At 40.3% G+C, this 13,609-nt stretch overlaps 1 protein-coding gene across 1 annotated transcript; it reads left to right on the top strand.

Moving 5' to 3' along the window:
• Window positions 1–1,188: 1,188 nt before the first annotated feature.
• On the top strand, window positions 1,189–13,274 carry LOC111955150 (lysosomal thioesterase PPT2-A). The gene is made up of 8 exons (XM_023975249.2): window positions 1,189–1,668; window positions 9,916–10,069; window positions 10,937–11,032; window positions 11,168–11,275; window positions 11,413–11,496; window positions 11,746–11,830; window positions 12,497–12,551; window positions 12,668–13,274. Exons 1-8 carry the CDS (start codon window positions 1,492–1,494, stop codon window positions 12,809–12,811), a joined length of 903 nt encoding a protein of 300 aa, XP_023831017.1. The 5' UTR covers window positions 1,189–1,491; the 3' UTR covers window positions 12,812–13,274.
• Window positions 13,275–13,609: the final 335 nt, after the last annotated feature.

Here is a 13,609-nt window from a genome sequence, read left to right as displayed (position 1 = left end):
ATTGCTCGTGTTTCTTGGCCCAAGCAAGTCTCTTCTGATTGGTGTCCTTTTGTAGTGGTTTCCCATGGTGTAAAGTACTTAAGTAAAAAATACTTTTAATACTACTTAAGTAGTTTTTTGGGGTATCTGTACTTTACTATTTATATTTTTATTATATTTATATCTATTTATATTTTTATTTTGACTACTTTTACTCCACTACATTCCTAAAGAAAATCATGTATTTTTTACTCCTTACATTTTCCCTGACACCCAAAAGTACTCGTTTACATTTGGAATGCTTAGCAGGACAGGAAAATTGTCTAATTCACACACTTATCAAGAGAACATCCCTGGTCATCCCTACTGCCTCTGATCTGCAGACTCACTAAACACAAATGCTTCGTTTGTAAATTATGTCTGAGTGTTGAACTGTGACCCTGACTATCCGTAAATTAAAAAAACAAGAAAATTGTGTTGTCTGGTTTGCTTAATATAAGACATTTTAAATGATTTATACTTTTACTTTTGAATCTTAAGTACGTTTAAAACCAAATACTTTTAGACTTTTACTCAAGTAGTATTTTACTGGGTGACTTTTACTTGAGTAATTTTCTTTTAAGGTATCTTTACTTTTACTCAAGTATGAAAATTGGGTTATTTTTCCACCACTGGTGGTTTCTTTGCAGCAATTCGACCAGGAAAGAGTACAAATAAAGAAAAATCCTTGAATAAGTAGGTGTGTCCAAACTGGTACTGTATATGATAATTATATGATAATTATTACCCCACTTCAGTAATGCCCATTTTAAATGGAAATACTGTGTGAAGATGTAATTTTGTGCGTGAGCAAAATAGTAACTGAGCGACACATTCAATAGTTGTATTTTGGTATGATGACCAGGCCTTGGCTACACTCGGGAACAATTCAGCAGATCTTGACTTGAATTATCATTTGAGTATGTACTGTCTGTGAGCTACAAACTTGTTTACAATAAATGTACTATATGTTGCCGTCCTAATTGTGTTATTTTTGGGAAAGGTGCATGCGGCATATTTCTGTGTAGGTGGTATTTTTCTGTCTAGGATAGTTGGGTCCACGGTTGGGGCAGGCGGCTCCTTTGAGAAGCTATCGAAACCGGAAATGACTTAATGCGCGGTGTCGGGTTTTGATCAAGAACCGGAACAAACAAACCCCCAAGCAAATATTAAGTGGGGTTGTGTCTAAACACCTGTTATATGATGCAGAGGGTATATGCAGAGATTTCGCAAGGGTGTTAATTTAATTTAAAACACGATTTATGAAAGGGAACGAGAGTAAAGAGTAGCACATGAGATGGCAATTTTATGTAGGACCTATTTATTAGCTAAATTGTCTAAAGAAACAGGAATTCCCCTAAACCAAGCAAGAAGATTTTAACCTTAGTACAGTGTTGGGCAGATTGTGTACAGTGTACGATATTTTAGTATTCGTTGGTTTTTACCGCGATTTAATGTTTTGTTAAAATAACTATGAAAGGGCCCTCTGCCGTCTCTTGTCGGAGGAAGAGAGGGGTGACAAGGCTGTTGTGGACACTGTTTGGTGCCTGCCTTGTTGCTACAGTCATCGGGTACAAACCAGTGGTCATAGTCCATGGTTTGTTCGACAGCTCCGGGGTATTTGTRGAGTTGCTTCGCTTCATCAATCAGGTGAGTGCATGAAAATATACCAACACAGGCTACAAATATAAATAAAAAAAGATTGGATATGGGTGATAATAAACGCCTGTTAGGCTATGTAACAACGGAACAGATATGGCAGGCTGGATTATATAGACTGTAACATGTCTAAGACCCATATCAGTGTCTTAAACTATAACTTGTTTGTATTAGGGTTTCCATTGTGCTGCTGTAACCTGGGCCCGCGCTTAAGTGTACTCATCAAACATGGCTGTGGTCTGCTTGAATAGCACGAGACCATGGKTTTTTTACAGTAATTTCGGTCGCTACAATGTTTCCAATCTCGATAGGACTGTTACATAAGTGTCACATTGGTATTCTATCTAGGCGGTGTTATAATGAAATCAACGTTTGTCGCCACCAGACATATCAGCTGAGCTCTTCATGAATACTGCTGAAATAGGCTGTTGATTGTTGCCAGATTCTTGACATAATGTTGTCTTTGTTACCCTTTGCCTGGGTGTATGCACAAGAAAACAGCCATAAGGAACATAGCCGTGAGCAACAATAAACGGGGTTCACAGGATGACAGAAAGGACCAGATTAGCTGGATAAAGCAAGTACTATCCTGTAGGATCTATCTTCCTTTTATATGCAAGCAGTGAAAGCATTACCACGTTTCTCTCAATACCACAAGGATGAAATTAGGTTTAGTCTAGTGCTGTTTCAATGCAGCAGGTAATCATTATTATTTATTTAACCTTTATTTAGCTAGGCAAGTCAGTTAAGAACAAATCCTTATTTACAATGACGGCCTATCAAATTGCAAAATGCCTCCTGCTGGGGCTGGGATCAAAGATTAAAAATATATATATATTAGGACGAAATGCACATCACGGCAAGAGAGACAACACTACATAAAGAGAGACCTAAGACGACAACATGCATGACAAGACAACATGGTAGCAGCACAACATGGTACAAACATTATTGGGCACAAGCAACTGCACAAAGGGCAAGGAGGTAGAGACAACAATACATCACGCAAAGCAGCCACAACTGTCAGTAAGAGTGTCCATGATTGAGGCTTTGAATGACGAGATTGAGATAACTGTCCAGTTTGAGTGTTTGTTGCAGCTCGTTCCAGTCGCTAGCTGCAGCGAACTGAAAAGACAAGCGACCCTGGCATGTGTGTGTGCTTTGGGGACCTTTAATAGATTGTGACTGGCAGAACGGGTGTTGTATGTGGAGGATGAGGGCAGCAGTAGATATCTCAGATAGGGGGAAGTGAGGCCTAAGAGGGTTTTATAAATAAGCATCAACCGTCATCAGTCTTGTGACGGTTATACAGAGATGACCAGTTTACAGAGGAGTATAGAGTGCAGTGATGTCCTATAAGGAGMATTGGTGGCAAATCTGATGGCCGAATGGTAAAGAACATCTAGCCGCTCGAGAGCACCCTTACCTGMCGATCTATAAATTACGTCTCCGTAATTTAGCATGGGTAGGATGGTCATCTGAATCAGGGTTAGTTTGGCAGCTGGGGTGAAAGAGGAGCGATTACGATAGAGGGAACCAAGTCTATATTTAATTTTAGCCTGCAGCCTTGATATGTGCTGAGAGAAGGACAGTGTACCGTCTAGCCATACTCCCAAGTACTTGTATGAGGTGACTACCTCAAGCTCTAAACTCTGAGGTAGTAATCACACCTGTGGGGAAGAGGGGCATTCTTCATACCAAACCACATGACCTTTGTTTTGGAGGTGTTCAGAACAAAGTTACGGGTAGAGAAAGCTTGTTGGACACAAAGAAAGCTTTGTTGTAGAGCTTTTAACATAAAATCTGGGGAGGGGCCAGCTGAGTATAAGACTGTATCATCTGCATATAAATGGATGAGAGCTTCCTACTGCCTGAGCTATGTTGATGTAAATTGAGAAGAGCGTGGTGCCTAGGATTGAGCCTTGGGGTACTCCCTTGGTGACAGGCAGTGGCTGAGAGAGCAGATTTTCTGACTTTATACTAGAGATCGACCGATTATGATTTTTCAACGCTGATACCGATTATTGGAGGACCAAAAATAGCCGATACCGATTAATCGGCCGATTATTATTTTATTTTATATATATATATATATTTTAATAATGACAATTACAACAATACTGAATGAACACTTATTTTAACTTAATATAATACATCAATAAAATCAATTTAGCCTCAAATAAATAATGAAACATGTTCAATTTGGTTTAAATAATGCAAAAACAAAGTGTTGGAGAAGAAAGTAAAAGTGCAATATGTGCCATGTAAGAAAGCTAACATTTAAGTTCCTTGCTCAGAACATGAGAACATATGAAAGCTGGTGGTTCCTTTTAACATGAGTCTTCAATATTCCCAGTTAAGAAGTTTTAGGTTGTAGTTATTATAGGAATTATAGGASTATTTCTCTTTATACGATTTGTATTTCATATACCTTTGACTATTGGATGTTCTTATAGGCACTTTAGTATTGCCAGTGTAACAGTATAGCTTCCGTCCCTCTCCTCACTCCTACCTGGGCTCGAACCAGGAACACATCGACAAAAGCCACCCTCGAAGCAGCGTTACCCATGCAGAGCAAGGGGAACAACTACTCCAAGTCTCAGAGCCAGTGACGTTTGAAACGCTATTTGCGTGCACCCCGCTAACTAGCTAGCCATTTCACATCGGTTACACCAGCCTAAACTCGGGAGTTGATAGGCTTGAAGTCATAAACAGTGAAGCTTGAAGCATTGCAAAGAGCTGCTGGCAAAATGCACGAAAGTGCTGTTTGAATGAATGCTTACGAGCCTACTGCTGCCTACCACCGCTCAGTCGGACTGCTCTATTAAATCATAGACTTAATTATAACATAATAACACACAGAAATACGAGCCTTAGGTCATTAATATGGTTGAATCCGGAAACTATAATCTGGAAAACAAAACATTTATTCTTTCAGTGAAATACGGAACCGTTCCGTATTTTATCTAACGGGTGGCATCCCTAAGTCTAAATATTCCTGTTACATTTCACAACCTTCAATGTTATGTCATAATTATGTACAATTCTGGCAAATTAGTTCGCAACGAGCCAGGCGGCCCAAACTGTTGCATATACCCTGACTCTGCGTGCACTGAACGCAAGAGAAGTGACACAATTTCACCTGGTTAATATTGCCTACTAACCTGGATTTCTTTTAGCTAAATATGCAGGTTTAAAAATGTATACTTCTGTGTATTGATTTTAAGAAAGGCATTGATGTTTATGGTTAGGTACAGTCGTGTAACGATTGTGCTTTTTTTCGCAAATGCGCTTTTGTTGAATCATCCCCCGTTTGGCGAAGTTGGCTGTCTTTGTTAGGAAGAAATAGTCTTCACACAGTTCGCAACGAGCCAGGCAGCCCAAACTGCTGCATATACCCTGACTCTGTTGCAAGAGAAGTGACACAATTTTCCTAGTTAAAAGAAATTCATGTTAGCAGGCAATATTAACTAAATATGCAGGTTTAAAAATATATACTTGTGTATTGATTTTAAGAAAGGCATTGATGTTTATGGTCAGGTACACGTTGGCGCAACGACAGTCCTGTTTCGCGAATGCGCACCGCATCGATTATATGCAACGCAGGACACGCTAGATAAACTAGTAATATCATCAACCATGTGTAGTTAACTAGTGATTATGATTGATTGTTTTTTATAAGATAAGTTTAATGCTAGCTAGCAACTTACCTTGGCTTCTTACTGCATTCGCGTAACAGGGAGGCTCCTCGTGGAGTGCAATGTAAAGCAGGTGATTAGAGCGCTGGACTAGTTAACCRTAAGGTTGCAAGATTGAATCCCCGAGCTGACAAGGTAAAAATCTGTCGTTCTGCCCCTGAACAAGTCAGTTAACCCACCGTTCCTAGGCCGTCAATGAAAATAAGAATATGTTCTTAACTGACTTGCCTAGTTAAATAAAGGTGTAAAAAAAAATAATTATCGGTCGAACCTCTACTTTATACACTGCACTCTTTGAGAGAGGCAGTTAGCAAACCAGGCTAAAGACCCCTCCGAAACACCAATACTCATTAGCCGGCCCACAAGAATGGAATGCTCTACCGTATCAAAAGCTTTGGCCAAGTCAATAAAAATAGCAGCACAACATTTCTTAGAATCAAGGGCAATGGTGACATCATTGAGGACCTTTAAGGTTGCAGTGACACATCCATAACCTAAGCGGAAACCAGATTGCATATCCCTATKGGGCTTGTTGGTCACAATGTACATGGGACAGCATGTTATCATTCCAATAGCTCCAAATTTCAATGACTTAACCTCAAACCAACTATAAATTGTAGAAATGAATTTACAAATATTGAAAGCATTTAATGAGAATCTAAAAGGTGTGCAATATGAAAATATTGTCTCATTTACATTGTGTAATTTATTGGCGGTCCCTAACTAGCCCCGGTCACACACCAGCTGGCTGAAGCTAATTGGCAAAATATTTTGGCTAACTTCCCACTTGCGAACACWTGACTCCCACATCAAACCACACACCAAAACCAATTTATTTAAATTCAGTCCCGGGCGCTTTTATTAAACCCATAACTAGCCAGCTAATATTGTTGCACTTGCTAAGTCTAGGGGTCTTAGGCATAGGTAATTGGTCTGTAACCTGTAACCTACAAAAAGACATGCCCAAACTAAAGACTCAAAAACAAACAAACCGCCTCATGCCACCAAACAAAACCTGCAGCCTAGCGGCTTGCAAGCTGGGACACAATCACCTTAATTGGCAGCACCTGATTTATTAACCAGGCTCAACATCTGGACAAGGTTTCTGCTTCCCCTTGGGGGAATGGAGTTCGGCAGTCTAACCTGGAGTCCTAACACTACCCCCCCCCCCCATCCCCCAATATCATAAGTCCTCCCCAACAAGAAAAAAAAAAATCAAAAATCTGTCACCAATATCTATTTTTGTAACTTTTATACCTTATATTTCTTTTCCATAAAACTTCCTTAACTAAAGAGACCAATAAGTACAGTATAAACACTAGAGCTGCAGTTACACAACCTGACTACAGAAACCCTAARCTCTGAGAAAGCCATTTTCAAAACCAGAAACCAGTCAAAAAAACTAAATCATGACATGATTTGCTCTGCACTCAGATTTTTTTCCTTCCAAAAGTTGCCCCGCAAAACCCAGAAAGCGTCTTCCAGCGGATCCTCACAAACCTCACAATATGACTGTGAGGTATCCCCTCCCTCTCATAGCTGAGAAACATGTCAGCTAAATCAACACCTGACACCAACACACCCTCAAGGTTAGCCTATGGCTGCGCATTTCATGGAGGCTCGTCACGACAGTAGCTCTTTGAGACACATTAGCATCGAACATGTTAAGACTCCTAGGAAGGGGGGAGATACTGATCATCTATTGACAAGAGAATTGTATTGGAATYACTATTTTGTGTACCRTGTCTCCTAGAGGTCTGAACCAAGAGTTTGATATCAGACCATTTCTTACCTGAATATGTTACTTTGATTGGTCTTTGCTTCCAGGTTACTCGCTTGGTCATTTTGTAAATGTATATTATTTTCTGGAATCATTGCATGTACCCATCTTATTATTATTATTAGAGATTTACAAATGTTTTTTGCACCCATGCTGCGTCATGTCCGCAATGGTCATGTGAGGTGTAATGTGTATATTTTGGGATGTGAACACATGCGCGTTTGGCCTGACAAAGATCCATTTCTGATGGAAACGTTGTCCATAAAGCGGTGAATTGGGAGCTTTAACAGTGTGCGGGCCCTTCTTGTTCTGTACCACCCTGCTGAGGAACCACAACCACCTCTACTGTGGCAAAGAACGTGTCCGCTAAAGTAACAAAAGACTCTGACGAACTCTGACTTCAACAGATCACTTAGGGGAACCAACTCATTTCTCAGACCACAAAATAGAACCTAGTGGCACAGTGTCACTCAACCCAGCAAAGGACATCTCCCCATACTTGACTCAACCTCATCATGCAGAAGGCACATCACATCACATACAGTGCCTTCAGAAAGTATTCATACCCCTTGACTTATTCCACATTTTGTTCCAGCCTAAAAAAAAAGAAAAAATAGCTTTTTTGGGAAGGGGGGGGTTTAAAGAGCGATTGCCCCTATAAAGCAACTTCTCGTTTAAAAAATGGCCTATGTGGCATGGATATGAATCAAACATTTATTCTAGTGTCAAAATGTATTACAAAGTGTAGATAGGATCATTTGTAATAAAGTCAGTCTCGTCCAAAACAGAGATTTGCAAGATTATAGTAAAAAATGGAATGTAGCATTTTTCCATGGGTTGGGTTTATTTGAATCCTGCTGGCAGCACCCAAGTAATCATCAAGTAGGAGTGCAGCTGAAAGCTACCCGATCATAATGTCCATGGTCAATTTGGTTTGAGATTCGATATCCCTATGGGATTAGTTAGGGACTGTCAGTAAATTACACAATGTACCTGGGACAATATTTTTAAAGGCTAAAAAGGTTAATGACTTAAACCTCAAACCAACTTTTTAAATTGTAGAAATTCATATGCAAATATTCAAAGCAGTTAATGAKACAACTAAAAGATGGGCAACATGAAAATATCCCTTAAAAAAAAAAAAAGTGGTGTAATTTATTGACAGTCCCTAACTATCCCCAGCACTAGGCAGAGGTGGGTACTTTGGAAATCTGTACTCAAGAAAGTAGCCATCTTAAGAAACTACTCCAGTAAGAATAAAATAGTATCTGTTCAGGAAACTTATTAACTACTAGTTACAAATAAGTTTGGTAATTTTTTTTACACCTTATGGCACCTCATCAACTAGATTCAGCCGYGGGCCGGAACAAAATGGGCGCGTTTGACATTGCTGCCGACTTTAAAGGCGAGACTGACTAATCTACAAATCATCTTCCATAATAAATAACTACTCAATATTATTTGTAGATCACCATCGGTCACAATTTACCCATGATACATCATGGTTTTGATGCACTGGAACACGGCCAATTAAAAATATGTAGACTTCAAATTTACTGCAAGAAGCCCAAACCGATATAATATTTGACAAAAACATAATTTCTCATTTCGTATACATTTGTATACGATCACATATCTCTCTTATGGGTGGGAATACCTTGGAACAGATTTCCAAAATGTAAATCATGAAGAGCTGATTTGCTGGTGTTTTTAGTCTTATATCCAACAATTCATTCAATTCAGAAAACTTGGAGTGGAGTGACAAATAAAATCACCCGTGGGAAAATTCGTCCTACAGGCCGCCAGTTGGTGAACCCTGCCTTATAGTAAATTGTGACAAACAAAAATTACTTGATTGGACATTGTATTATTTAAGCCTGCCAGCAGCACCATCATGCAGATGTCCTCCAGCACAGTTAGTCTCCAATGAAGACTGACATCAAACAAAGTCCGTAGGCTGAACAGTTTCAATTATGGTCTTATTCAAAGTCAACTTAAGCTGCAATATGCAGAAAACGCTCTGCCATTTCCTGGTTGCTAAAATTCTAATAGTTTGCCTAATTTCAGTTTGTGACAAAACAAACATGTGTAGAGAATCATTGTTCACAGCAATTTAGATGGTAGTCTTTTCCATAACTAAAGTTATTTTTTATTTTCAGCTGTTTAAAGCTGGTGTACAAAACTGAAAGTAAAAGACTTTAATTAAACTTAAGAACGGGAAGCATAGAAACAGCGCACATAGAACATATCTACCACTTAGACTTGCTTTCAATGAGAATTACATATCTATAACTGAATTTGGTCAGGTCGCCCAAAAAGTTACACATTTCAGCTTTAAGTCTACCTACCCATGGTTTGATTTTTTTTTAAACTTGCAGGACATGACATATCATATGAGAACCGTTTAAGGAACCCATTTTGGATTCCATATAGAACCCTTTCCACACAGGGTTCTACCTAGAACCAAAAAGGGTTCTACCTGGAACCGAGTGCACCAAAAACGGAACACTTTTGGCTTGTGAGCACCACTTTCAAAACTACTGGCTGAGTTAAGTTTTTGCATAAGAAATGCTGATATCAGTTGAGACATTTTACATCATGTATTGACTAATTTGGCATCTTCTCTGACAATCCTAGCTTTATAGCCTTCCAAATAAACCTATCTTTGTTGTAGTCATTGATCCTATTAAAATGAGGATTCGTATATTCTAATTCTATGCTTATAGTGCTCTAATCTGTCCCATCCTCTTCTTCTGACAGTCTCACCCAGGAACCAATGTGTCAGTCATCGACCTGTTTGACCGCAGCTCCAGCTTACAGCCACTATGGAAACAAGTGGAGGGCTTCAAGGAAGCCATCTATCCCATCATGCAAAACGCTGCAGATGGGGTCCACTTCATCTGCTACTCTCAAGGTATGTGTGTGCGACTCTGTGTTTTGCTGAATCTTTTTTAATACAGCTTCATATTCAATCAAATGTATTTATATAGCCCTTCTTACATCAGCTGATGTCACAAAGTGCTGTACAGAAACCCAGCCTAAAACCCCAAACAGCAAGCAAGGCAGGTGTAGATGCACGGTGGCTAGAAAAAACTCCCTAGAAAGACCAGAACCTAGATAGAAACCTAGAGAGGAACCAGGCTATGAGGGGTGGCCAGTCCTCTTCTGGCTGTGCCGGGTGAAGATTATAACAGAACATGGCCAAGATGTTCAAATGTTCATAAATGACCAGCAGGGTCAAATAATAATAATCAGTGGTTGTCGAGGGTGCAACAGGTCAGCACCTCAGGAGTAAATGTCAGTTGGCTTTTCATAGCCGATCATTCAGAGTATCTCTACCGCTCCTGCTGTCTCTAGAGAGTTGAAAACAGCAGGTCTGGGACAGGTAGCACGTCCAGTGAACAGGTCAGGGTTCCATATCCGCAGGCAGAACAGTTGAAACTGGAGCAGCAGCACAGTCAGGTGGACTGGGGACAGCAAGGAGTCATGGTCCTAGGGCTCAGGTCCTCCGAGAGAGAGAGAGAATTAGAGAGAGCATACTTAAATTCACACAGGACACCGGATAAGACAGGAGAAATACTCCAGATATAACAGACTGACCCTAGCCCCCTGACACACAAACTACTGCAGCAAAAATACTGGAGGCTGAGAGGAGGGGTCGGGAGACACTGTGGCCYSATCCRACAATACCCCCRGACAGGGCCAAACGGGCAGGATATAACCCCACCCACTTTGCCAAAGCACAGCCTCCACACCACTATTCACCCTTGTTCTGTTACAGGTGGCCTGATTTGCAGAGGGATCCTGTCCACTCTCCCTAATCACAATGTCCACTCCTTCATCTCTTTGTCCTCGCCTCAGGCTGGACAGTATGGAGGTGTGAGTTCGTTATAAACCATCAACTTGGTCATTGTGCTCAACAGCCAACGTGATTGTTTRAAACATGATACATTGAAGTTCTGTGCTAGTATGTGCTGAGGCCTGAATTAAACTAACTTGTGTTTCTGTTCAGACACAGACTACCTAAAGTACCTCTTCCCCCAGTTCATGAAGTCCAACCTGTTTCATTTCTGCTACACTGGAGTGGGCCAGAGGATATCCATCTGCAACTACTGGAAAGGCGAGTGTGTTTTCGGACAAAATGTACCTTGACTCAACCTTGCCTTGTAGGGTTCCCAAGGAGTCACTGTAGATATATTGAGGATCTTTGGTCCTAGTGAAAAGTTGTTTGACTAAACTGTTTGTTCTCTCTTGCAGACCCCCATCACACGGACATGTATGTGAACGGCAGTGATTATCTGGCTTTATTGAACAGTGAGAGGCCAAATCCCAATTCAACAGGTCAGCAACGCTGCTAATGTGAATCTGGTCGGTCCCCTTTGCTGTGGGCTTTATATTCTAACACTTCTCTGAAATAGTGGATGTCTGTCTACTCTATTGCTGCTGAGTCGACGTTGTCATTGGTTGTATTACTCTGCATTTTATAGGAACCTTTTGGTCATTGTACAGTATTGTTATGTGCATTTTGTTATCATGTCAGCAATTACAATTATATTATATAGTTAGAATATCATATCCTTTCTCATTCAGTGTGGAAGAAGAACTTCCTGCGTATCAAGAAGCTGGTCTTAATTGGGGGGCCAGACGATGGAGTCATCACACCCTGGCAATCCAGGTGACTAGTTCATCCTTCCTCTTTCCTAGAGTATACAAAACGTTAAAAACACCTGCTCTTTCCATGACATGGGCTGACCAGGTGAATCCAGGTGAAAGCTATGATCCCTTATCGATGTCACTTGTTAAGTCCACGTGTAGATGAAGAGACGGGTTAAAGAAGGATTTTTAAGCTTTGAGACRTGGATTGTGTATGTRTGCCATTCAGAGGGTGAATGGGCAAGACAAAAGATTTAAGTGTCTTTGAACGGGGTATGGTAGTAGGTGCTGCTGGCTTTTTCACGCTCGACGGTTTCCAGTGTGTATCAAGAATGGTTCACCAGCCAAAGGACATCCAGCAAACTTCACACAACTGTAGGGAAGCATTGGAGTCAACATGGTCCAGCATCCCTGTGGAACGCTTGCGACCCCTTGTGTGTTAGGTGTTCCTAATGTTTGGTATACTCTGTATATTCTGGTAAAGCATTGTTTCCATTCTATCTGCTTGATACTGTATTTTTTTATCTTAAATTGTCTCTAAGAAAAATATTCTCTCCACTTTAATGTATGAGGCATTGTGTTCCAAGAGAGATCTCTCTTCATTCAATGTCTGCTAAATGACTTAAATGTAAATGTAAATATCATCCACATCTTTTTTTTCTTTTTCTTTTTCTTTTTCCCTCTTTAGTCAGTTTGGATTTTACAATGACAACGAGACTGTCGTTGAGATAAAGGACCAGGATGTAAGTATTATTTTAGACCATGGTTTTGCATAATTATGACAAGATTCCACCTTGATGCTAGATATATCAAGATGCTATATGTTATCTTCTTATAATGATTCTCCTCCCTTTCCTAGCTATATTTGAGAGATGTGTTTGGCCTGAAGACCCTAAACGCTCGTGGGGACCTGTTCCTGTGCTCAATGGCTGGAGTAGAGCACGTCAAGTGGCACTCCAACGACACGGTGTTCAACACCTGCATTGAGAAGTGGCTCGTTTAGCGCCGACTACTCCACCAAACGGCATTACAAGAACAGTCATATTTCATACAATCTTTACAGTGAAACACACACAGTTTTACCGCTGCAGTGTGATTCACACAGTGGAAATATGCGTTTAACTCTGTCTGCACTACATTGAACTACTACTTATGTTCTTACGTTTGTGAGAAACGTCATTACACATCATTACACTTCAAACCCACATGTACATATTGTTACATGTGTATCCATGTCTGTGTTTTACCTACACATACCTAAGAAAGTACCACACAACAGTGCCTGACTGAGTGACGTTCATTTTCAGACCCACTGCCCAGTTCATCTCTTTACTAGAGTGATATTTACCATTGGTTTTAGCTGGTAACAAATGTCTTTGTCTTTTTAACCTATAAAGTAAGCCCTTATGGTGGTCGTTGCTGTTGCTAAGCTACCCGGCAGACCGCTGCAGTAGAAATCATGCCTTACGTTTTTAGAATGTTAGCCATGTGTCTCAGTGTTCCATTTTATATGTCTCCAAACCGAAGTGTTATGACACACTGCCTACAGTGAAGGTGCTAAAAAGGTGGAGTGGAAGAAAAAAAGGGAAGAGATACTGGAGACAAGAAATTATTAGAAAGGAAAGAGGGTTTAGGAATGGATGGAAAGGGAGAAGAGGAAAGAGTGTTATTTACCTGTCTTGAACATAATGTATGTGACATACCTGTACCTCTCGTTGCATTTAGATATCTCAGGTTTGATCCGAAGCCTATGTCCGTTTTTTGTCAAAGGGAATGGTTTATTTTTAACTCAACTGTTTGT

Source organism: Salvelinus sp. IW2-2015, linkage group LG30 (assembly GCF_002910315.2).
Source record: "Salvelinus sp. IW2-2015 linkage group LG30, ASM291031v2, whole genome shotgun sequence".
Taxonomy (NCBI): Eukaryota; Metazoa; Chordata; class Actinopteri; order Salmoniformes; family Salmonidae; genus Salvelinus; species Salvelinus sp. IW2-2015.
The sequence above is the reverse complement of the archived record's forward strand: the minus strand, read 5'-3'. Positions and strand labels throughout refer to the sequence as shown.